General features: G+C 41.0%; 2 protein-coding genes across 3 annotated transcripts in view; one reads left to right on the forward strand and one right to left on the reverse strand.

The window, feature by feature from the left end:
- LOC117524986 overlaps nt 1-25,853 on the forward strand; it is a 34,953-nt gene that overhangs the window by 109 nt on the left and 8,991 nt on the right. Inside the window, exons 1-5 of one of the 2 annotated variants that reach the window (XM_034186793.1) lie at nt 5,830-5,884; nt 18,257-18,396; nt 18,510-18,591; nt 18,759-18,948; nt 25,462-25,665. In XM_034186793.1, the coding sequence (XP_034042684.1) occupies nt 18,539-18,591; nt 18,759-18,948; nt 25,462-25,665 (447 nt within the window). In that variant the 5' untranslated portion in view covers nt 5,830-5,884; nt 18,257-18,396; nt 18,510-18,538. Of the gene's footprint in view, nt 1-5,829; nt 5,885-18,256; nt 18,397-18,509; nt 18,592-18,758; nt 18,949-25,461; nt 25,666-25,853 lie in introns of those variants that run through there. The other variant, XM_034186794.1, reaches the window with a different exon arrangement.
- ska3 (spindle and kinetochore associated complex subunit 3) lies at nt 1,174-12,605 on the reverse strand. The gene is made up of 11 exons (XM_034186792.1): nt 12,439-12,605; nt 12,290-12,351; nt 11,774-11,945; nt 9,901-10,345; nt 9,725-9,777; nt 8,214-8,401; nt 7,376-7,561; nt 6,016-6,207; nt 4,462-4,538; nt 4,045-4,169; nt 1,174-1,666 (listed from the first exon to the last, which is right to left on the reverse strand). Exons 1-11 carry the CDS (start codon nt 12,545-12,547, stop codon nt 1,509-1,511), a joined length of 1,767 nt encoding a protein of 588 aa, XP_034042683.1. The 5' UTR covers nt 12,548-12,605; the 3' UTR covers nt 1,174-1,508.

Consider the following 25,853-nt stretch of genomic DNA (forward strand, 5'->3'; position numbering starts at 1 on the left):
TGGCCATGGGATCCACAGGCTTTAGATTGACCCAAAATACATTACCAAATGACAAATGTCAGCTCTCCGCAGTTTCTGCATAATAAAAGCCATGCACACACGTAGAGGCCACTTGGGTTTTAATATATAGATGATTTACCGCCCTCTGCTGGAATGACATGTGAGATGAGAATGTAATGATCAACGTCCATTGTTCACTGTTAGAGAGTATCCCTAATTTCTCTGAAAATATTAGTCCTATTAACTTTCTGTTTTCACAGTCTTCATCCTTGGACCAAAATACATACGGATTTCAAACGACACGTCAGCTCTCCCCAGTTTCTCCTTGATCGAAGCCATACACACGTACACGGAGCTTTTAATATATAGATGATGCAGAAAAACATTGAATGGAAGAGCATAATTGTTTCTATAATGAGGGGTCATTTATGATAAAGCTCTCAGTGTGCCGAACAAAGACCACACTTCAGTTTGTGAGGAGACATCTGTGCATAATGAGACATGTACCAGCAAATAATGCCATGTTCTCAGTGACAAATACACTGTAAATAAACACGACCAACACACCCACATTCATTCAGCCACGGTGTGTTAACATGAAACTGAAGCAGTCCAAATAAAACTTCTAAACCAGCTGAAATTTGTCATTTTAAATCATTATCAAACAGACATGACTGGCTCTTCTGGAAGCCGTAGCTCAATTCGTAGCTGCATCACGGAAAAGAGAAACAAATCTAATTAGTAAAGATCAAGGTCAGATATATTTCCTCATACCAGGACCCGAAATTAGCATATGCATTTATTTTCAGGTATCATGCTGGATAGCCGTTTTCCTCAGAACACATCCATACAAAGGGCTGATGGATGTGTGGTACATGCACAGTTCAAATTTTAAAAGGTAAATATTTGTGCCGGGGATTGAAGATTCATTTTTTTCTGGTCTTATGTTATTGTCCTTTTGGATACATTTGATAAACAAACAAAAAAAAAAAATAACGGATCGATGATGATGATATCCATGTACATCTGATGGTAACTGACATTAAATTGACAAATACAATAAGCTATCTTACTGACCATCTTTATTTACAGTCTACTTTATATATGATTAAGTATTAGGTGAGTGTGAATACTATGTCCAACTTTAGTTGACAAAGAAATCACCCATCCATCCATCCATCCATTTTCTATACCCACTTACTCCAATTAGGGGTCACCGGGGGGCTAAAGTCTATCTCAGCCATTATAGAGCGTGAGGCAAGGTACACCATAGACAGGACACCAGCCTGTCGCAGGGCCAAAGAAATCACCACTACTCAATATCATTTTTTTTTTCTGTAACTCATATTCATGCTCTTGCCAGCCAGTGAGAAAATTACAGAATACTGCAGCCTTAAGTTTTAAGACCTCTATATGTACAACACTGCAATGTGATCAAGTACATTTCACACGTCAGAGGAGACATCCAGTCTTTGCTGTGATCAGACTCCCCTCATGTCCACGTGAAGTCAGTTGTGTGACATCAGTTTGTACACAGATGTGTTGTTGATGCCTCCCTCATGCTGGAGCCTCTTGAGTTCCGTCAGGCAGAGGAGATATATGGGAGTCTTAGTTCCAACATTAGTGATCCTCTTTAGTTCCTCTGTCTGAAACTCTGTCCTTTCTCCTGCAGGGGGAACCACAAAACACAGATGGAATCAATGCATCAGGCAAATGCCAAACTGCCTTATTGCCTTTAGGCAGATTTTTACTCATTTGTTTGGCTGGAGTTTGGCACCATTATAGAGCAAGTTCCCCAAGGAAGTTTAATGGCTTTACAGCAATTCACGCCAATTTACTGTCGTACTGAATAAGCATATGATTGTCAGAAAATGTTTTTTACGACATCTAACATGAGCCTTCAAAACAGACTGATTTATACCTCCTGCAAAACACTTTGGCAGAAATTTTAAAATGCATAAATATGCAAAAATGCACAATTTGCATATGCCTGTGAACATTTTTTGGCGTTATCCTTAAATAAGGGCCACCTGTAAGGGTGCAATAAGGGTCATGGAAAGGAAAATTCTTTCTGTGAAGTCATAAATTTAATACATTTGTTTTCTTTTGGAATAGCATGTGCAGTCTTCCCAGTACATTTGCCTGTACAGAATAAAAGCTACACTCAACAAAAATATAAACGCAACACTTTTGGTTTTGCTCCCATTTTGTATGAGATGAACTCAAAGATCTAAAACTTTTTCCACATACACAATATCAGCATTTCCCTCAAATATTGTTCACAAACCAGTCTAAATCTGTGATAGTGAGCACTTCTCCTTTGCTGAGATAATCCATCCCACCTCACAGGTGTGCCATACCAAGATGCTGATTAGACACCATGATTAGTGCACAGGTGTGCCTTAGACTGCCCACAATAAAAGGCCACTCTGAAAGGTGCAGTTTTATCACACAGCACAATGCCACAGATGTCGCAAGATTTGAGGGAGCGTGCAATTGGCATGCTGACAGCAGGAATGTCAACCAGAGCTGTTGCTCGTGTATTGAATGTTCATTTCTCTACCATAAGCCGTCTCCAAAGGCGTTTCAGAGAATTTGGCAGTACATCCAACCAGCCTCACAACCGCAGACCACATGTAACCACACCAGCCCAGGACCTCCACATCCAGCATGTTCACCTCCAAGATCGTCTGAGACCAGCCACTCAGACAGCTGCTGAAACAATCGGTTTGCATAACCAAAGAATTTCTGCACAAACTGTCAGAAACCGTCTCAGGGAGGCTCATCTGCACGCTCGTCGTCCTCATCGGGGTCTCGACCTGACTCCAGTTCGTCATCGCAACTTCGCACAGCCATTGAAGAGGAGTGGACCAACATTCCACAGGCCACAATTGACAACCTGATCAACTCTATGCGAAGGAGATGTGTTGCACTGCATGAGGCAAATGGTGGTCACACCAGATACTGACTGGTATCCCCCCCCAATAAAACAAAACTGCACCTTTCAGAGTGGCCTTTTATTGTGGACAGTCTAAGGCACACCTGTGCACTAATCATGGTGTCTAATCAGCATCTTGATATGGCACACCTGTGAGGTGGGATGGATTATCTCAGCAAAGGAGAAGTGCTCACTATCACAGATTTCGACTGGTTTGTGAACAATATTTGAGGGAAATGGTGATATTGTGTATGTGGAAAAAGTTTTAGATCTTTGAGTTCATCTCATACAAAATGGGAGCAAAACCAAAAGTGTTGCGTTTATATTTTTGTTGAGTAAACACACTGCTATTATTTTGAACACAACTGTACATCCATTTAAGGCCTGCAGCACATTCTAAAAAGTTGACACTAAAACAATTATCAATTTGTAATACTGCCACTGTCTCACAACACTTAAGACATTTTGGCATTGAATAAGTGTCAGGAATTATTTTGTACCATTCGTCCTGCAAACACGTCTCAATGTGTGAAACAGAACAGTGCAGTGTTGTCATTGTTGCATTTTTTTTGTTTCAGCACTCTCCATACTTCTCTATTGGGAACAGATCAAGACTGCAGGAAGGCCACTCCAGCATCTGGACCCTCTTCGTCTGCGTAATTTGTGCAGAATGTCGTTTCTGCATCATTTTTAAGGAAAATGTATGGACATTCCTGGACAAGATGTCATTTTGAAGGCAGAAATCACAACATATTTTTCTGCATTAATGCCATCATCGCAGAAGTGTTAGAGCACTGGTACATCCCCATACCATGACAGACCCTAGGTTTTGGAGTCATTACTGATAACAGTCTGGAGTGGAAATGTGACTGTAATCCCTTGCCATTTTGTTATATCAGCTATTGATGAATGATTGTTCCTGACAGAGTACTAACTGAGGGATTGGAAATTGAAATTCCTGTTGTAGTGCATCTTTGATAATGCTAATCAGGAATGAATTTGTTTCAGGCACTACCTGACCTCAAACTTCCTGTGCACACAGTACCATTAATGTCAAATGATCCTCAAACCAGTAAAGTCTGGGTTCAACAAGATGTCCAACTGACCGTGACAGTCTATGAATGCGTTGATGCTGTGGACTGCCTGGTTCAGGCTGTACAGGCTCATCTGCCTCAGGTAGCTAGGTAGAGTCTGGAACTCACTTTCTGACACCACAGTCAAACTTCCAAGCCTAGATAAGGATGGAAGAAAAAACAAAAACAAACGTTAACCCCCACCCCAAAAAAATTCAAATCCTGATTTAAACATGAATAGCATCAGTGAGTTCAGGATGGTAGAAGTTACGCATAATCTGTGCCTGAAGCTACTCTCATTCCACACAAAAGAAACACCATACAGTCTATAAATTAAAATTCCTTGTTATTCTGCCATCATTATTTGAGAGGGACCCAATGTAAACCCTGACAAAGATGACAAAGGTATTAAGCTGCTGCAGAGGGAAGTTGTTTTCAGAGATCCTTCACCTGTTTCCTTCTTTTCTCTTCTTAAAATCTGGGATCTTAACTGCCACAGCAGTCTTCTGCTGTGCCTGGGACAACAGCTACAAAACAAAACCAAGAACAAACACAAGAACCAGATTAGAAACACAGGAGCACTCACACAGCACACAACTCTGAGCAGAACCAACAACGCTCAACTGTGCTAAAGAGCTGGAACACCGCTTCATCAAACTACAAATTACAGGAGATATTATATATGGGTGGAAAAACAAAAACAAAACCCAATGATCTTCGAGCTATCCAAATCTGATTCCTCCTAAAACTACACAGCAAGGCCAATCTGGACACCAAATTCCACTAAAATCTGACCAAACACTTCAAATGATTGTCCAGACAGATAAAGTGGAATGAAATATTATCTCACTGGTCAAGGTAATATTATTAATTAACCCTCAATATGTTAATTGTTTTCTTCAGGGCAGAATTAGTTTCACATTGGGAGATGGGGTAATGGATTTTGGTTCCATCTACAGTAAATGCACTTTTTCCTCCATTTTTACAGACTGTGTGCTCTTGTGTCAGCAAAGGTTCAGGTGACTTTTGCCTTCTGTAAAATAGTAAGTAAGTCCCTTCGGCTGGTCCCTTGTTTTACACTTGGGGCGCCACAGCAGATTTAAGGTGGACCTGCATGTTGAATGAGCACAAGTTTTACACCAGTGGTGGTAATAACTGTAAAAAAATAATGACAGTCTGAATAAAGCAGACTGTGTTATGGTACGGTATTACCAGCTGGTTTGGCAACTAAATCTGACAAAAATAGCTGGCAAAATCAATGGTGTGGTGGTATCTGTAACTCCCCAAGATTTGTTCGAATAAGCAATCCTCAGACTTGTAAACAATATTTTATCAGATGTGTCTCATGTACTGCACTCTGAATATATTTTACTTAACTCAGGAGGGACAGAGTTCCTCTTTGTAAATATGACCGATACAAATACTGTCAGTGAAGCTCATAAATGAGCAGATGGCTCATCAAGGTGGACAGAAAATATAGTATAAGGTCATGTGTTGCTGAATTTGCCCTGAGATGCTGGTATGATTTTGTTGATTATGTATTTGTATTTTAATTTTGATCCATTATGTAATTGTTTTTGATGCATCGGCATGGGATGTGTTGTTTGTGCAGAAGACCCCTCTGGCCAAGACAAATTTCTCCCAAGGGAGACTAATAAAGACACTTTGACTTTGACCAGGTACATTCTAGTCTCTTCATTTCTGGCAAATATTCTTTGACCAGCATGCAGTGGTGTCTTATTAAGGAGTTGTAGTAGGAAGACTAATAAATCAGATACTTCTAGCCTAGCTTTACAGGCTGCAGATGTCTAGGAAAAGAGATTTTCTGACTGTATTTTTGACAACCTTGACCTTGAACTGATGTGCTTCAAAAGTTAGTCAACTGGAGACATGAAACATGAAAATTTGCTAACCACTTTTAGTTATTTTGTACACACACAAGCAACTGCAATATGTTGTAGCACCTCTGGCACGTAGTGTACCAAACAAAAAAGTACGACTGACTTTACAGATGTCCTGTGTGACAGCACTCAGGTCTGGCATCTCTGGCGTGCTGGGCTCTTGGAAATCTCGTCTAACGTGAGGCGTCCCCAGACTGAACTCCTGGGTGGGTCCGTCCAGCTCCAGATGGCTGACAATAGGCTTGATAGCCATCTTTTCAGATTCCAGAGAGGACTTCTGCAATTTTGCATTTCTCTAGAAGCAAACAGGTAAAAAAGGTTCAGCTGTACACAATAAATACTTGTAGCATAAAATGTGAGGAGTGAACCCTGATGCTGCACTGCCAAAAAGTCATTGTCAACATTCTCTCATTATGCTAGCGGTAGACCTCAACTGAGTCTCTCTAAGTGTTCATTCATTTGACAGTCTTTTCAGTGGTACCAAAGGATTGTCTAAAGAGGCCTATGAATACAGATCACCAGTCTTTGCTTGTCAGTGGATAGATCGAAATCTCACAACCACACAGTAAAACAGGAAGCACCAAGACCCAAAAGACTTGGGCCTTTGTTCTCTGACAAAGGTATTGGTATTGCCAAAGACCTCCATCCAGTGACCTTGTGACTCCATAAGTTGTCCTGAGGTGTCTCTCAAAGATGAATGTCACTGCCAAGATAAGTGAGTGATGGGAGTTTTTTTTCTTACCACTGTCACCTATGTGAATTGGATTGACACTGTCACCGCACATAGATACAGTTCTGATGGCTGGGACCAGGAAGTCATTGAAAGGATGGATCTTCATCTTGAACCAGGATAACTGCAAACCCTGAAAGAGCTTCTTGAGTGCTGCAATCAGGGCAACAATTGATTTCACAAAGATCACACCATCATCTGCAAACTCAAGGTCGATAAACCTTTTCCCACCAACAAAGGTGCCTAAGCCACTGTTCTTCACAATCCTACCCTACACCCAGTCCACGCAAGCACTGAACAGTGTTGGTGCCACACCACATCCCTGACAAAAGCCATAATTCACTGGAGAAAAAGTCAGAGACTCGGCCTTCACTCCATACAGTGCTCACAGTATGTGTGTGTACAGGCCAGCAATGATGTCCAGAAACTTCTTGGGGATCCTGCAGATTTTTAGGATGTCTCAGAGAGCTTTTCTGTCTTCCTCTATTTTGTTTTGCCTGTCCAGTGCTCTGCAGACACCTTCCTGGTGTAATATGGGAAACACAGCATCAGTTCTAAACATGCTTGAACTGCTGTGTTGTGGTCTCGTCTCACAAGATGCAGTTTCGTAACACAAGTCCTCCGTGCATGCTGCAGTAAAACATGCATTTCCATATGATCCTGCCATAATGTGCATTCATATCTCATTAATGTGTACTGTACACCAACTTTGGGTTTCTGCATTTATACTCACAATTTGTAAAGAGCTTCCCAGGTTTGACTCCAGGTTCGGCATCTCTGGCATCAGCTTGTCCTCCATATCATCAAAGTGATCCGGCACATTGTACTCCCAGTTGGGTTTAGAGCCGGTCGCTCGGTCACAAGATGATGGAAACTCAAAGGTGTGGTTTTCATCATCAGCTTGATGTTGTCTTGGACTCTAAAAACGAGGCAAAAAAAGTAAACTTGAATTTCAAAGGAATGTACCCATTTAAGCCCAAATGGAGAATACAGTAAATGCAGTAGTATTTTGTGATTACTCTCAGATAAGACAATAATAAATTGCAATGGTCAATTCTCTAAGCACCTCCAAGGTTTTGCATTATTGTTATATTTCAAATCAGACTCAGGGGCAGGTTGCCGCATCCTGCTGGGGAGGACTTTTTTTTTTTTCTTTTTTTTTTGCAATGACTGCACCAATTCTGCCACCAGCCCCGATTTTAGAACTGTTTATTTTTAGATCCTTGTCATTTGACTGGTGGATTGTATGTCAAAAGACATTCATTATTTGTCCAATTGTGTGATTCAAGTCATGTACTGTACCTTGTATTTCTGTCCCATACATTTTGCTCTACTGAATGACTTCATCAGCTTTGTGTAAAAATATAGAAAAAGAAATTATGAAAGTTTTCCATTTGTGCAAAGGAAATAATATTTTCTTTCACTGAAAGACGGAATGTACCATTCAACTCAGCCTCACTGAATGGAATGCTCCACTTTTCAACTCGCTACAAAATATTTTTACAATTGCACTCATAAATATTCATTATTTGTATACTATTTATAAAATTCTGAAGCAGCAGTTGTTATACCTTCTTGGTGCTGACCAGTCGGCTCACATAAGGAGTTTGGAATGCTGGGACCTCGGGGGTGACTGGCAGTTTTTCAGGGGGACCACAGGATTCAGAGTAACTGTCCCCTTGTTGCGAATGACAGTTTGTCTTGTTGATCTTGAAACCCGGAGTACAAAATGCAGGTGGCTCTGGGGTCTCCAACCTCACTGCATAAATAGTGCAAACATTAGGTGTAAAACCAAAGCAGAATTTGCTATCAATATTTTTGTTACTTTTATGCAGCAAACATGGTTTTTGGTAATAAAGATTTACTGCAAATTAGATATAATTCTCCTTTAGTATTGCAAAGGAGAAAGTAAATCATTTCGGCTTCTCCCTTGTTTCACTAGGGGTCGTCACAGTGGATCACTGGTGATGGGAAGGTGATGGTCTCGTGATCAAGCGTTGGGCTTGAGAGACCAGAGGATCCTCGGTTCAAACCCCAACTTGACCGGAAAATCACTAAGGGCCCTTGGGCAAGGTCCTTAATCCTCTAGCTGCTCCCGGTGTGTAGTAAGCGCCTTGCAGGGCAGCACCCTGACATTGGTGTGTGAGTGTGTTTGTGTGAATGTGAGGCATATTTGTAAAGCACTTTGAGCATCTCATGCACATGGAAAAGCACTACAAAAATGCAGTCCATTTACCAGTGGATTTGCAAGTTGATTTGGCACGTTTTATGCCGGATGCCCTTCCTGACGCACAGTCAGGGGTGGCCTTGAACTGGGAACCTTCTGCAATGGAAACAGGCGCACTAACCATTTGGCCAGCACCCCTTACTTTTTAGTATTGTGAAGGAGTAATTGTGATTGATTTTCCCTCATTTCTCAGCTCATTCATTCACTTTCTATACCTCCTTATTATATTAAGTGTCATGGGAGGGGTTGGAGCCTATCTCAGCAGTCAATGGGTGAGAGGCAGCCTATTGCAGGGCCACAGACAGATGGACAAACACCCAGTCTGTAAACATCTCCAATGGACTTTTCTGGCTCAGGAACACTCGCTCCCGTTGCAAGTGTCTCCTTCCTTCCTCCTCCATCAAGTGGTGGTACACGATAGCTTCCGTTTTTGAGGGAAGACACTGAGGTTTTGTTGACTAAAATAAGATTAGCCTCCTATGTACCAGGCTAAAAACTTTAGTCAGCTAACACGAAACTTTAGCTGACAAAGCGCTTTATGCAATGACTAACGTCAAAAGATGAGTCGACTAAGTGAGTTTAGTCCACTAAGTGAGTTTAGTCGACTAAACACGATTAGACTGCTTTATGAAACCGGGTCCAGGTCAGGGAAACAAAAATAAAGGAGCACAGGAAACCTAAATTTCATATCAACACACAAACAAATAACTTGGATTTCATCTTCTGACCACTTAAATGGAAGAACCCAGTCTAACCACTGAGCAGTAACTACAAACTGCATGGACGCCTGTACGCTGCATGGACGCTTGAACACTGGACCCTTTTCAGTTTGAAACCTATAGAAAATTTTCATACCTTTTCCCGGCAAACTCTCGATGACAGGTGGTGTTGCAACATCCTGTGATGATCTGGGGGGGAGAGAGGATGCTGATAACAGTAATAAACAAAGATTAAGAGCATGGGAGGGGCTTCCTACAATGCACTGACCAAACAAACATCATAATGACATTTGCCATGCAGATTATCTCTACCTTGTGGATTTTTCGATGTTCTTCCTGTGCAAGTCCATAGTGAAGTCATTGTTGAGGCACATTGTGTGTTCTGAAATTCCAAAATCATGCATCTGGGGTGTGTGCAGCTCATCTTCTTCCAGCCGTAGGGCGCATTTTGGAGTTATGGGCATTGGTGGTGCAGGTGTGCCTAATGATGGAATGGGCAGGCACATCTCAGGCATAGGGGTCATTTCAGCACACCAACCAGCCACTGCTCTCTTCAGCTGAATCTCTGAGAGGCCAAAGTCAGAGAGCTGGGGAGTTCGCAGTAAATTGGTGCAGGGCTGTGGTACTACGTCTGGAGGATATCCTGTAATATGGTTCACTTCAACTTCCTCCTGGATGCTATTTGTTCCTCCCACCAGCTCTTCTTCTTTCTTATGAGCCGTTTCGACTTCCACCTGTGATTCCTGATCTTTGTTATCTGTGTGACAAGCAAACGAGTCAGCTCAGATAGGGTTGCCATTTATCTACAGTAGAGTGCCAGTTGTTCCAAAGACAGTATACATACAAACATACATACAGACACACATACAATACACAATAGCTGAGTTACCCGTTCTATGCACGGGTAATAGAGAACAATTTTAGCCATGTCACTGTATATTTCATGTCACTTTAACTAAGGTGTAGTAAGTTGCGTTGCATTGTGTGTATGTTGTCATCATTAATTTTCATAGAGCAATTTGTGACATTGATGACACTCAAGTGAATGATAAAAAGGTGATAGCATGTCATATCACTCCAATGCTCTGACATGCCGTACTCAGCAGGTACATTTTAATTGGAAAAAACGTGCTTTAACTGGCACACGGCGTGTGCTGGCCGGTCGGAATGTAATTAAAGTGCACCCTAGCCAGCCGCTACTACATAGCAAGTAAAGTGTGATGCTGGTAATGAGGGCTCCAGTGAGCGGGTCGTGATCTAATATATAAGACTGACTGTGTGTGTGTGTGTGTTCAAGCATGTACGTTTTCAGCCTAAGGGCCCCAGTGAGCTCCCCCTTGGTGCCCAAAGTCACCATAGCAAGTTTGGTGTGGATTGCTTAATTACAGTGGCTGTGCGTAGCAAACACACACGGTCAGCTTTATAGTGTGTATATATATATATGTGTGTGTGTGTGCATAGAGATAGACAGATAGGCTTCCTGAAGTCATTGGAATATACACTCTGTTCTAACGTTATTTTACAAGCTATGAACACTGCAAAGTTAAAGCACATCATTGCACAACAGCGGTTTGTGCTGCGAGTACACAAAAGGTCAGTTCTTTTGGGCTAATAATTTTGACCCTGGTAGTTTTTGTGGGAAAAATTTTGTTTCTGTAGGCAAAGTAAAATAATGAAAGCATCCAAAATAAAACCAGGATGTTGAGAAAAGTGGGTTAAAAAAAAAAAAAAAATCACTTCATGGGGGGCTGACAATTTTGTCCTCATCTGTATTTTCTAAAAAAATATGGTATTAATATTGAATAAACTACACATTTTAAACTGACACATGACCTGTGCTTGGATGATTAAATCACAAATTGTTTGAAATAAATTCATCACTCCTGTGACCTGGTCCCAGATAAGTGGTTTAAGAGGAGTGAATGAAGTTTGCCGCTCGTTGAAAGCCAGTTTCTTTCTTCAGTGATGAATGTCTAATGTCTGCCATCAAACTAACTTCAGCGCAGTGGCACCTGCAGCAAACTGAGCATTTATGGTAATAAACAGGTCACCCCATCTCCCCATATAAAGCCTGTCTCACCCGCATAATTTATTCAATAAGGGGTTCCATCAATTAATCATATTACACACATAGAAGAGGTTTATGGATGCAGCAGGAAATACATGCTCTAACAAAAGTACTTACTGGGTGGTATATGGATTTCTTGAGGTGTTTTATAGCCATATTTTTCCCAGTGTGCCTTCAGTTTCTGGATGTCGTCAGTGACTCTCTGCTGCATCACCCCACAGGCCTTAATGAAGGTGATGACTTCATCCTCCCGTGACCTCTGCTGGGACAGCTGATCCTGCACCTGTGCCTGTGTGAAAATGGACAGGACTTTAATTTTTTATGACACGTCACAGCTATTCTGTCACAAATACTGGAATGAAGTAGCAGAATGATGGCAATATTTTATCAAATGGAATATTAATTTAGTACTGAAGCAGCAGCTCATATTCAAGGGCATCCTGAACAGGATTTAGAGAGGACGAGCAGTCACCTCCTAAAGTGGCTGGGTTACCAAGAAGCTTTAACAACTAAATTAATTATACATATGTATGTGTGTGTGTGTGTAGACACACACACACACACACACACACACACACACACACACACACACACACACACACACACACACACACACACACACACACATCGTACCCTCAGCTGCATGACGTCACGGCGCAGTTCGTGATATGCTCGCGTAGCATTTTCCGTTGTTTCTGAAAGAAAAACCAAACAGGTTTATTTATTCATTATTATTTTTTTTTAAGTTAGTTGTCTATACACTTTTTGTCAGCGTCACTCACCTCCGTCATTCTTACGATTTTCAAACGCCGACTGAAGCTTAGCACTTTCCGTCTCCAGAGTCCCCGCCAAGTTCCTCAGCTTCGAAAAAAACTGTGACGTAAGATCCATTTTCAGAAAAAAGTGCAAATTATCTAAAGAGTGTCCAATATAATGTGTACACAAACACTCGTTTAATTTTTGGCGCCTCTTCCGTAAGCATCACTGTTTCTTCTTCTTTGAATTATTGATAGAATGAACCCGAGCTTTGGTGGCTCATTACTGCCTCCTTACGAGTGCCGATAACCACAAAAACCTTGATGTACAATATATATATATAGTGCTATGACAAAGTTTTTGCCCCCTTGAGCTTTTACATATTTACATTTTTTTTCCTTTGCCCTTTGCAACTGCGCAGTGTGTAACTTTAGTCTGGTGTAGTACCATCAGTCACAGCTTGGTGGCGGAGTAGAACAGAGAGGAATTTCCATTCAAGAAACCGAAACCAGGTCAGACAACTGAAGCTGAAACGTCACATCTTCTTGTTAAGAAAATCCTTCTCTGTTCCACTCTACCATGAAGTTGCGTAACTGGTGATGCAACAGACAAAAGTTGCACTGCTACACACAGTCAGTACTGTATCTTAATTTTTTAAAAACTGGTGTCTTAATTTGAGAGTTCTAAAAGTCCTAAAGTAACAGTGAAGACGAAGGTTAAATTATGAGACTGCTACCAGAAGATGGCGTCACTTCCCACCAAACAGCACAGAACCTGTCCTTCAGCAGATAACTGAAACAATCCTTCACATGGTGATACAAGCACCAAATTCAGCACAAATACTCCTTGACATTACTCTTGAAAAAACCGACTGGCCACTTCAAAATCCAATATGGCGGCCAGGTAGGGGTCAATTGAAGAATTACACAGGGGTCAAAATTTAGAAATGCTCCAATCATATTGAAAGCTATACCACATTATGTGTCTGATCACAGAGATTCCAAAAAAGTATAGTTTGGTCTATCTATGACTGAATGTTATGGAGTTATGGGGTTAAAAAAAAAAGCAAGAATGGTGACAAAGATCAATTTCAGTTTGTGCAGGAGTCAAAAGTTAAAGTTGCTCCAATTTAGGTTACAAAAAGTTGTGCAAATTATTGGTTGAACTAACAGGATTAATAAATGGAATAGTTTTGACAGTGTTGAATGCTTGGTTTGCAAAGTAAATGTCAAACAGTGTCGATGTACATTGGATTCTATGGCATGTAACAAACGTTACCTTGTAAGATTTTTTCTTTAAGTTAAAAAATTACTAAAAAGTTGGATGTGTTAGTTTAGCAATATGAATCTGTAATATTTAAACCTATATAGACAGTTTTTTTTCATTGGCACTGTAAGAAGAACCCATTTATAGTGTGAACATCAATTGCAGATCAAGATCATGACTTTCTAGATTACAAGCTTTCTGCTATTATGCATAAATATTGATAGAATGGTGACAGAATAGCAGCTTGAATTGGCTGCTTTATCACTGACTATGCAGTCTTCTCATAGCTATTTTTTTTTTATCTTATTGAAACAACCACACCAAAAGGAACATTTTGACACCAGGTTGACCAGCATATCTGTAACTAAGTTCTGTTGTGGAATTTCTGTGATGATGTCAGCATAAACTGAGACAGGCGGCAAAGAAGCATTCAGGAGTTAGACATACCGATGCAGAAAGATTTAATTTTGGTCGAAGCAGAAACAGATGCACCTGGAGTTGACTCTGAAAAGACACAACATGCGATGCACCCTCAGAGCCTTCTGTCTTTCCAGCCGTGTTAAGGACCACTGCCATAATGAAAACAACATCATAGTACAAACATGGCCTTTAGCTAGTGCGGGCCATGATTAGGTGTTTAGTCATGAAATTGGAGAAACACAACATGTTGTATCAAGAAGGGCAAAATCAAGCAGGGGATGACCCTGGCCTGGTACTTTCTACCTTGCAGACATGAAGAAAACATCCATTTTTCCTTCACAAGTTCAAACTCTTCCTTTAACAATTTCTTTCTGATATGGCAGCCATCTTGAAAAAGCATTTTTAGGGAATATTAAAGTCTAAATTTGATTATTTCGCCCCTTTTATTTCAAAATGCATTCATAGAAATCTATTTATGCACACAATATATGATTTGTGCAGAAGTTTTTAAAAATGAAGAAATAGAGGTGGCAATTTTGAAAAATGGTAAGTATGGTGTTAAAGGAAATGTTTTTTTTTTGACCACTTCTTTGTCTGCAGAGGATAGTGACGCTTTTCATACAAGCAGCTCTCTTCTGTTTGCAGCAGTGTTGCCACAGTTACTTTGATAAAGTAATCCAATTACTGATTACTGATTACTTCTTGAAAAAGTAACTTAGTTACTTTACTGATTACTCAATTGGAAAAGTAACTAAGTTAGATTACTAGTTACTTTTTAGTTACTTTCTCCAGCTGCCGACAACAACCCTCTGCCACCTCAACATGACAATGATACTTGTTTTGCCAAAACTCACTTTATAGTCACCCTTTCTTGACTTCAGTGAAAATAAATACTTGTTTTATAAAAAGTAAAATAAAGACCTCTTTCTTGACCTCATATTTAACTGTTGACAGCACTGTAACAGTAAAACTTGCAATTTCTAACCTACATTGTTTATAAATGTAACTATTAAATTATTTCTAACATTTAGATTCTCTCTAAACATTTTACTTGTCGAAATTATTATTATTATAAGTAGTATTAGTAGCTGTAGTAAAAAACAGCTTCATCTAGGGGTGATGTGGTGGTGGGAGCACATCCTTGCCCCATGCCCCCATTCCATCGGGATTCGCCCCTGCTTTGGCGTTTGAGCACAAAGAATGGATAACATTTATTTATGCAGAAAACATGACCAGATTTACAGGTAAGAAAGTTTTATTGCGTTTTCACATCATGTGGTCCTCAGAAAGAGAGTTTAGGTGCATTTGAGTGGAAAATAGTGTTAGTTGTTGACGCGTCGCGGAGGATCAGCTGTTTTTAGCGAGCAGATACGGAGCGGCTCAGCTCAGAATTCTAAATAAAGGAGAAAAAAGCATAAAAATGTCTTTGTAAAGCTCAGTGCACGTGTGCTGTTGTTGCCTTTAAGGTGAGGACGAGTTGTAGCTGCTGCAAAAAACCGTGGATGAAAAGCTCACAACTCGCTTAAAGTGGGCAGTTCAGTTGAACCCTGACCTCCTGCCCACGGACCAAGTTTAATGCTGCTATCGACCCACAATGAAAAATAATAGTAACACACAGTGACTTGGAGAAGTAACTTTAATCTGATTACTGATTTGGAAAGATTAACGCGTTAGATTACTCGTTACTAAAAAAACTGGTCAGATTAGAGTAACGCGTTACCGGCATCACTGGCAAAGTTTTCAGAGGGTATAACTGTACATCTGTTACAAAACGTTTAACAGGTAGATGCTGAACCGATTTAAAATTTTAGAAATGCTTGTCACTGTTAAGCTTTGTTTATCGGTCTAAAAGTTATCGGACAAAAGTTAATCGGAAGATAATTGGTCCGATAATAGTTTTTAAAGTTATCTAAAAAGATAATCTGATAATGAAAACATTATCTTCGATAATTATCTGTTATCGGATTATCGGAACTGTGCCCACCACTGCCTTTGAAATCGAGAGATTAAAATCGAGAGATTGAAAGAGTATGGAGTCATGAGGTCGCTGGACAGCGGTGTTTGGTGATGTTGATGTCTTTGCAGGAGTGTGAAGGTCTGAGTATTTTGGGTCCTGGTGGTACCACCTATCTTACTGTATAGTTGTGAGACTTAGATGCTAACCAGTGACCTAAGGTGACGAGCCGATGTATTTGGTATTTCGTCCTTTTAGAAGGTCCTTGGGTACTACTGGAATGGCTTTGTGTCAAATGAGCAATTACTGAGAGAATAAGATGAGGCATATCACTTGCATTGCGAGGGAGTATTAGCTTTGACATCTTGGCCGTGTGGCGCATTTCTCTGTGCACGATTCAACTTGCAGGTACCTGAAGGTTGAAGACCCAGTGGCTGGAGAAGGCCAAGGGGACATCCACATTTCACCTGGCTGTTACAGAGAGGTGGTTATTGTAGAGATGTAGGAATGGGCCAGTTGTCTACCTGGGTGGTTGCCATCCAGGGTCCAAGGCAGTTTAATTTGTGTTGTGGATGTGGTGAAGCATGGTACTAGTGCATGCTCCCAGATTTGGTATGTCACTGAATTTCCAGGGGTGTTTACTTTTACATAATAAGCTACTATTGCTGGTGCTACTACTTACTACTACTACTACTACTACTAAAACTAAAAACATTAGGACATTTAGTAAATTACATACTACTACCTTTTATCCCGATTAGTTATTTTTAATTTTGATAGCTGATCTTTGCTCTTGATTGCTGAACTTTGATCCTGAATATCAGCCAGAGAAGTCATAGTACAGAGATTGATGGAAATTCTGGGCTGTAAAAGGAACACAGAAAGCGGGCTGTGTTGGCACTGAGGGTAGGGAAGGAGGCATTTTGCAGCACAGTGGCTTAGTGGTCAGCAAGCAGGTCATGGGATCGATTCCCACCTGTGGCCTTTCTGTGTGGAACTTGCATGTTTTCCCTGTGTTTGAATGGGTTTCCTCCGGGTGCTTCAGTTTCCTCCCACATTTAAACGCACGCAGGTTTGGTGAATTGGAAACTTTATAATTGTCCAGGTCTCCCTTGCAAAATAGCTCTTGATCTCAATGGGACTAACCTGGTTAAATAAATGTTAAATCTGAGAAATTTGTGAGCAGGTAGCACAACATCTGTGGTCTAATGACCCTCGGCCTGTTTAAAGAGGAATCAAAGCACTGTAAGAGAAGGCAGGGTTCTGACAGCTGATTGTTCTGCTGGACCAGCTCCTGATCCACCTGCCAGGATGTTGGACATCTCCAGTGCCAGAATTCTTGTGTTTGTTCTGCCAGTCAGCTGTGAACCATTGATTCTCAGTGAGATTACAAAGGTGACGAAACAGCTGAGGGCAGACAAAGCTGAAGGGATCTCGCTGGACAGAAGTACTTCAAGTGGGTAGAGATGCTGTTCTGCCACTGCAAGCAATTTTTGCTTCCATTTGTGAAAGAGGTATCATCCCAGCATTCTGGAGGAAATGACTTTGTCCCTCAGTTGAGTGTAATCACCTCGATTGCAACAAGTACACTGTAAACTTGAGTGTTCAAATAAATTAAATAGATTAGTAGTGTAAACTCAAAGTCTATTGCAGGGTCACATATACAGTACCTATCATATGAACATTTTCAACCCCATGGGTTACCTCATCTATTTTAATTCTGCATACTTTAAAGACCTTATATACCAGTTTTATGCTTCCTGCCAGGTGAGCTGGCTAAAATGTAATCAGACCTGTACACATTAGCTATGTAGGAAGTAGCACTAAATAATGTATGTATTGGTGCAATGTATGTAGGGAATGTGCATTATGCTGAAATGACTAACTTTGTTATTTTTTGATGTAATTTTGTTAAATGTGTTGTAGTTCTTTGTTTTACGGAACATCTACTGGTGGACAAAAGATGGAAATTTGCTAAAATCTGCCTTGTTCACTTTCACTCTATGGTGATGTACATTATTATTATTATTATTATTATTATTATTATTATTATTATTATTATTATTATTATTATTATATCACATATCTGCTCTTATAGTTAAAACCGGTATGGATGGGTGGCTTTCCTTTTAGGGCTTCTATGAGTTCTCTGATAGTACATTGCATGAACATTTTGAACTCCCTTCATTCTTTTGTTTTTACAGGTAAGTGGAGGTGGAGAATTCCTTATCAGATACGATACCTGTCCAGGAGAGTGTATAAATATTGGGCAGAAGGTGAAGGTCAGTGCAGACCTGCACACAGAACGACTGAGCTGCAACAAGACGAAGAGGCTTCACATTTGGTTAACTCACGTTCATCACAACTGATGATGAATTTGCATTGACTTAAATCATTTTAAAATAATTGTAAATTTCAGAAATTTGGTTGTATGCAATGCTTTTTCCCCCTCCACAGGTAAGTTTCCAGGACTGATCGGTGGAGTCATGGCAATGTTTGGGAAGGTTTTGGAGCCAGTGGGGTACATGCAGACTGTGAGGTGAGACTTTTTTCTTATTAACACTCACAAATGCACTTTAGTAAAACAAAACAATACATGGAGTGTCCAAACAAATTTCGACACATTAAATGTGCACAACTGTCACATTGTGTCAGAACTTTGTAAGACTATGATGTGATTCAGGTTTCAATGTCTGTGCTGTTCAGGGTCCTGGTTCAGGGAATCTGCTCCTATCTGGGTGGAAATGCCACAGCAGATGAGAGTGAGCTGGCCAAGAAGAACCTGGATCACATTGACCAGGAGCTGGGAGCATCAGGCCACGGACTGCTGGATGATGGAACGGTCAAAAGCCTGGAGGATGACTTGAATGTGGTTTACTACCAGCTGGGCACAGCGGTGAGGAATCAGCCAGGGTACAAAGCATGTATGGCCATTCAAAATGGAAATCCAAACAAACAAACAAACAACTGTTTTGTATTGTCAATGCATCCGGAAAGTATTCACAACGCTTCGCTTTGTCCACATTTTGTTAGGTTACAGCCTCATTCCAAATGAAATTAATTTTTCCCTCAAAATTCTACACACAATACCCCATAATGACAATGTGAATTTTTTTTTGAGAATTTTGCAAATTTATTAAAAATAAAAACTAGGAAATCACATATACGTAAGTATTCACAGCCTTTGCCTTGAAGCTTAAAATTGTGCTCAGGTGCATCCTGTTTATCATCCTTGAGATGTTTCTTCAGCTTAACTGGAGTCCACCTGGGGTAAATTCAGTTGATTAGTCATGATTTGGAAAGACACACACCTGTCTACATATAAGGTCCCACAGTTGACAGTGTATGTCAGAGCACAAACCAAGCATGAAGTAAAAGGAATTGTCTGTAGACCTCTGGGACAGGATTGTTTCAAGGCTCCAATATGCGAAAGCGTACAAAAACATTTCTGCTGCTTTGAAGGTCCCAATGAGCACAGTGGCCTCCATCATCTGTAAATAAAAGAAGTTTGAATCCACCAGGACTCTTCCTAGAGCTGGCCGCCCATCTAAAGTGAGCAATATGGGGAGAAGGGCCTTAGTCAGGGAGGTGACCAAGAACCTGATGGTCACTCTGTCAGAGCTCCAGCATTCCTCTGTGGAGAGAGGAGAACCTTCCAGAAGGACAACCATCTCTGCAGCAATCCACCAATCAGGCCTGTATGGTAGAGTGGCCAGACAGAAGCCACTCCTTAGCCAAAGGCACATGACAGCCCACCTGCAGTTTGGCAAAAGGCACCTGAAGGACTCTCAGACCATGAGAAACTAAATTCTCTGGTCTGACGAGACAAAGATTGAACACTTTGGTGTGAATGCCAGATGAATGACAGAATGCCAAAAATTTCAATATTTTTTCATGGCATTATGGGGTGTTGTGATTAGAATTTTGAGGAGAAAAATTAATTTGCTCCATTTTGGAATAACACTGTAACATAAGGGGGTGAAACTAATGCATGGGTTGAGTGTGCAGTGTCGGCACAAACCATCCAGAGGATGGGGGTGTCAGTGAAAAACATTTTTAACCAGCACATCAGACGTGCCAAACTGAGCAGGGCCCAGAACTTCGGAACTTGTCGCTTGTACGAGTATGTGCAGCTTGTTTTGCTGCTCCAACAAAATATCTAGAAAGATATGTGGAGATATACGAGGTCTGTCAATAAAGTAACGGTCCTTTTTATTTTTTTTTAAACTATATGGATTTGATTCATATGTTTTATTTACGTCAGACAAGCTTGAACCCTCGTGCGCATGCGTGAGTTTTTCCACGCCTGTCGGTGACGTCATTCGCCTGTGAGCACGCCTTGTGGAAGGAGTGGTCCCGCCCCCTCGTCAGATTTTGATTGTCTGGAAATGGCAGAATGATTTGGACTTTTTTCCATCAGAATTTTTTCAGAAGCTGTTAGAGACTGGCACCTGGAAACCATTTGAAAAATTTATCTGGCTTTCGGTGAAAATTTTACGGGCTTCACAGAGAATAAGGACTGTTACTACAGCTTTAAGAACGGCTTTAAGGACGCTCGGCGCGCCGCACTCCGAGCTGCAACGATGAGGCAGAAAACGCCAGATCATTTCTAAGCTGATGGCTCTGTGGATACGAGACCGTCGTGTGCACTTTCTCTGGTTATAACAAGAGCTGCGTGGACATCAGCCATTTCCCAGCAGATTTCACTTTTAACAAGAGATTTTGTCATGGAAAGCCACGCGGAGGCTTTGTGCGTAACGACCGATTCGCTGTTTGAGCGAGACAAAGGAACACCTCCGTTTCGGCGTGTCAGAGGACAAGTTAGGACAAGCCCAGCTCTCCACAATTTCTCTGATACTTACTGGACTGGTAAGCATTGAAAGCTGAGGTAGGCTTGTCCCAACTTGTCCTCTGTCACGCCGAAATGGAGGTGTTCTTTGTCTCGCTCAAACAGCGAATCGGTCGTTACGCACGAAGCCTCCACGCGGCTTTCCATGACAAAATCTCTTGTTAAAAGTGAAATCTGCCGGAAAATGGCTGATGTCCAGCTCTTGTGATACCCAGAGAAAGTGCACACAACGGTCTCGTATCCACAGAGCCATCAGCTTAGAAATGATCTGCCGTTTTCTGCCTCGTCGTCGCAGCTCGTTCTTAAAGCTGTAGTAACAGTCCTTATTCTCTGTGAAGCCCAAATCATTCCGCCATTTCCAGACAGTCAAAATCCGACGAGGGGGCGGGACCACTCCTTCCACAAGGCGTGCTCACAGGTGAATGACGTCACCGACAGGTGTGGAAAAACTCACGCATGCGCACGAGGGTTCAAGCTTGTCTGACGTAAAAACATATGAATGAAATCCATATAGTTTTTGAAAAAATTAAAAGGACCGTTACTTTATTGACAGACCTCGTATCTTGTTTCTTGCTTATTTGAATTATACCCAAGATTTTGCTTCCTTTCTAGGTAGTCTCTGCGTTTTTTCTTCTTTTTGTTTTGCAATTCTTACTTTATATTTTTCTGTGTTTTGACAACACTTTTGTTGCATGAAAGTGTATAGTCCTTACGAGAAGATGTATGTTTTTCTATATTCTGTTTTATTGTGTTCAATTTTAAAACAAAGCTTGTCTTGCTAATGGCCACAAGTTTCAGGAATGAAGAACCAGGGCTGTGAATCCTCGAGAATGACATGAAATATGTGCCATAAACCTATGTTAATTTATATTACAAGGGCAATTTCCCAATCATGGAGGTTTATTATTATTATTATTGGGCTTTTTCAGCCACAGTATGCTACCGCTGACACCCCCCCCCTTGGAGTGGTTTGTTCCAACATGGCACACTCAACCCGTGTGCTAGTCTCACCCAACATAAAACGTGGAAAAAGCAAAACGTAAATACTTTCCTGATCCACTGTAAATATGCTTGCATGTTAAACATCCTCTGAGTCCAACATGTACATACATGTTAGCAGGAGGTGGTAAAATCACAAGCCAGAATTTCAGTACATCCACTTGGAAAATGATTCACAATATTAATACCAGCATTTTGGCATCAAAATTAATCCTATATCTTGAAAATACCCCCCCCCCCACCCCTTGAATGTAACAAAGTATGGTCTATTTTCAATTATCTGGCTATTCCACTATGTGTAAAGTTTGTCCATGCTCTTCAAATACTTTAAAAACATAAACCATTGTCAATGGTTTTATTTCAGTCACACTACGTGAATAACAGAACTTAGGAGGAGGCCATGCTCTTCAAAAACTTTAAAAACATAAACCATTGTCAAAGGTTTTATCAAATTCTTTAGCCTGAGATCTTGTTTTTGGCTTGGCCATGACACTTGATTTACTACAACTTGCCATGCCGTGACTTGAAATGACGTGTAATTGCATGATCGCTGTAATAATATCAGTACTTATGTAGCTTTTGTGACTTCTCTAAAACAAGTCCTACCAAGTCAGGAGCATTATATATCATAAACTTGAATGTTGTGTTTAATGCAGGGTTCATCAAAACTAATCATGAAGTCAAAACAATTACATTCTAATATTTCGAAAGATGTTAAAATTACAGTATATTTGCAGTTTTCTTTTTTGCATGGGGTGGGTTTTTTTTTTGTCATGGTAGACACCTACTTCCTATATGAAATATCTCCCAAATTACACAATGCACAATCTCTGAAGTGGATGTAAGCATATTTGGAAAAAAAAACATTTTTTTTTTCTACCATTAGCACCTCCTGCTATACACGTGCATGTAGAAATAATGTAGTATTGGTCTTAGACTGTATTATAATAGTGGATGTTAGCAAAGACCTGTTGCTCAACATCAGTGGTTGAGTTGAAACACCACTTTGTATTCTGACTAAAAGGTCTTAATCTTGTTAACAAATGTTTCTTGTCCACTGTTCCTCCTTGTTGGATTAACAGCCAAGTCATTACCAAATCAAATTGTCAACACCGATATGACTTTTGGCTCACACTTGAGGTGAAACTGCCCTTAAACAGGGTTGAGGTCTACTTTCTCACCTCTCATAGAGTTGAAAAGAAAACAAATGTTTTTTAAAAAAAGGGCTGAAAGATTGTGACCTTGAACAGTGACAAGACCACAGCTGAGTTTCTTAAACTGATTCCTGGTTAAATTTATCATACTGAGAGTAACACGCTAACATGTTAACACGTTAACTTATATATGTACGTACATATATACGAGGTCTATTAGAAAAGTATCCAACCTTATTATTTTTTTCAAAAACCATATGGATTTGAATCACGTGTGATTACATCAGACATGCTTGAACCCTCGTGGGCATGTGAGAGTTTTTTCACACCTGTCGGTTACGTCATTCACCTGTGGGCAGTCTTTGAGTGAGGAGTGGCCCACCCTCTCGTCGTTTTTTCATTGTTTAGGAATGGCTCAGAGACTGCTGCTTTGTTTGATCAAAATTTTTTCAAAACTGTAAGGCACAACTGAGTGGACACCATTCGATAAATTCAGCTGGTTTTCGGTAAAAATTTTAAGGGCTGATGAGAGATTTTGGTCTGGTAGTGTCGCCGTAAAGCCATCAAAAGCCGCCTGAATTTTACAAATGGTTTTCAACACGGAGGTGTTTTTCCTGTCGCGGCGCACACAGATTTGCCGAGTCATCATGGAAACGACTCGGTGAATTTGCGCGCACGTCTTTCATTAAAAAAAGTCCTTAAACAGTGGAATGTCCGCATAAAGTCCTCATGCCGGCCTCTTCTGAATCTTCTCTGTTCTCTCACGACGTCCTGGGTGAATTAAGCCTTAAATTAGGATGTTTTCAGGTCGAAACAGGCCGACGACGGCGCCTGGAAGCGCTGCACGACGTCCCGCTCCGTGGGAAGTCCTTACAGCGACAGAAACACCCCATAATCTCTCATCAGCCGTTAAACGTTTTACCGAAAACCATCTTAATTTCTAGAATAGTGTCCACTCGGATATTCCTCACAGGTCCAGAAAAAATGTTGATAAAGCAACGCGCGCCGTCTCGAGCAGCATGTGAAACAAAGGAATTCAGCCGAGAGGGCGGGACCACATCTCACTCAAGGCCTGCCCACAGGGAAATGACGTCACTGACACGCGTGAAAAAACTCACGCATGCGCACGAGGGTTCAAGCATGATTGGTGTAATCGCACGTCATTCAAATCCATATAGTTAAAAAAAAAAATAAAAGTGTCGGTTTATTATCTAATAGACCTCGTATATGCATATGTATATGTGTATGTGTAAAGGTATGCGTGTGCATATATATATACACAGATTCGCCGAGTCGTTTCCGTGACGACTCGGCGAATCTGTGTATATATATCTGTGTGCGCCGCGACAGGAAAAACACCTCCGTGTTGAAAACCATTTGTAAAATTCAGGCGGCTTTTGATGGCTTTCAACAAGTGAGTAACTGAGAAATTGTTTAACAGCTTGGGCATGTTCCAACTTGCCCGTTAAGGTTTCCAACGGAGGTGTTTTTCCTGTCGCAACCCCCCGCGGTCGGGTCCGGCCCGACATGCGACTCTGCCCGCACGTTCTTTCATTACAAAATGTCCGTTAACAATGGAATGTCCGAATAAACTCCTCATGCCGACTTCTTCTGAAAGTTCTCTGTTCTCTGACGACTTCCTGGGTCAACAGAGCCTGAAATGTGGAAGTTTTCAACTTGAAACGGCGAGACGCTGCCGCCTCGAAGTGCAGATTGCTGTCAGGCGCCGTGGGCCGTCCTTAAAGCGACACTTACAGACCAAAATCTCTCATCAGCCGTTAAAAGTTTTACCGAAAACCAGCTAAATTTATCAAATGGTGTCCACTCAGTTGTGCCTTACAGTTTTGAAAAAATTTTGATCAAACAAAGCAGCAGTCTCTGAGCCATTCCTAAACAATGAAAAAATCGACGAGAGGGTGGGCGACTCCTCACTCAAAGACTGCCCACAGGCGAATGACGTAACCGACAGGCGTGAAAAAACTCTCGCATGCCCACGAGGGTTCAAGCATGTCTGATGTAATCACACGTGATTCAAATCCATATGGTTTTTGAAAAAACTAATAAGGTCGGATACTTTTCTAATAGACCTTGTATATACATATATATACTCATACATACATACATATTCTATTTCTACCTAATTTTCTTATGTCTTGTACTGCCACAAGTATTATTATTATTGCTTATCCTTGCACACGCTGTTTGATGAACATTTTCCTCTACTTGCACCCATCTTGTGTGTTTTTAAGAGCTGACATACATGTGAATTTCTCCTCTGTGAGATCAATAAAGTTTATCTTATCTTATCTTAACATCAGTAATGGTGTGGCATATGTAATGTTATAGGCTCATTTCATTTTTCGTATACAGTCGACCTCAAACCAACATAAAAACTCCTGTACCTCAGGTGAGGGCCCAGTCACAGTTCACCAAGAAGGAGACAGAGGTGTTCCTCCAGTACGTGCAGGAGTACCGGCTGGAACGGCAACTGATGGCGCTCTACAACCGCCTGATGGGCGTGTCGGCTCTGACCAACCACCCCACCCTGTTAGAGGAGCTCATCCTGAGCCAAAAGCCCAAACGCTGGGAGCTGAAGGAGTTCTGTGTCAAGGTGGGTAAAAGGGCGAAGGGAGTGTGTCCTTGTTCGCTCCTGCACCTCACAGGGAGCTTTAAGTGCCATTAGTCATACACCTAATTCACTTCAGGAGAACTGAGCTCAAATAAACATGCTTTTATGCACACAAACTGTATATTTTTTTTTAACTTATAGTCCATGGCACAGTTTCATATACACCAATA

Source organism: Thalassophryne amazonica, chromosome 14, assembly GCF_902500255.1.
Source record: "Thalassophryne amazonica chromosome 14, fThaAma1.1, whole genome shotgun sequence".
Taxonomy (NCBI): Eukaryota; Metazoa; Chordata; class Actinopteri; order Batrachoidiformes; family Batrachoididae; genus Thalassophryne; species Thalassophryne amazonica.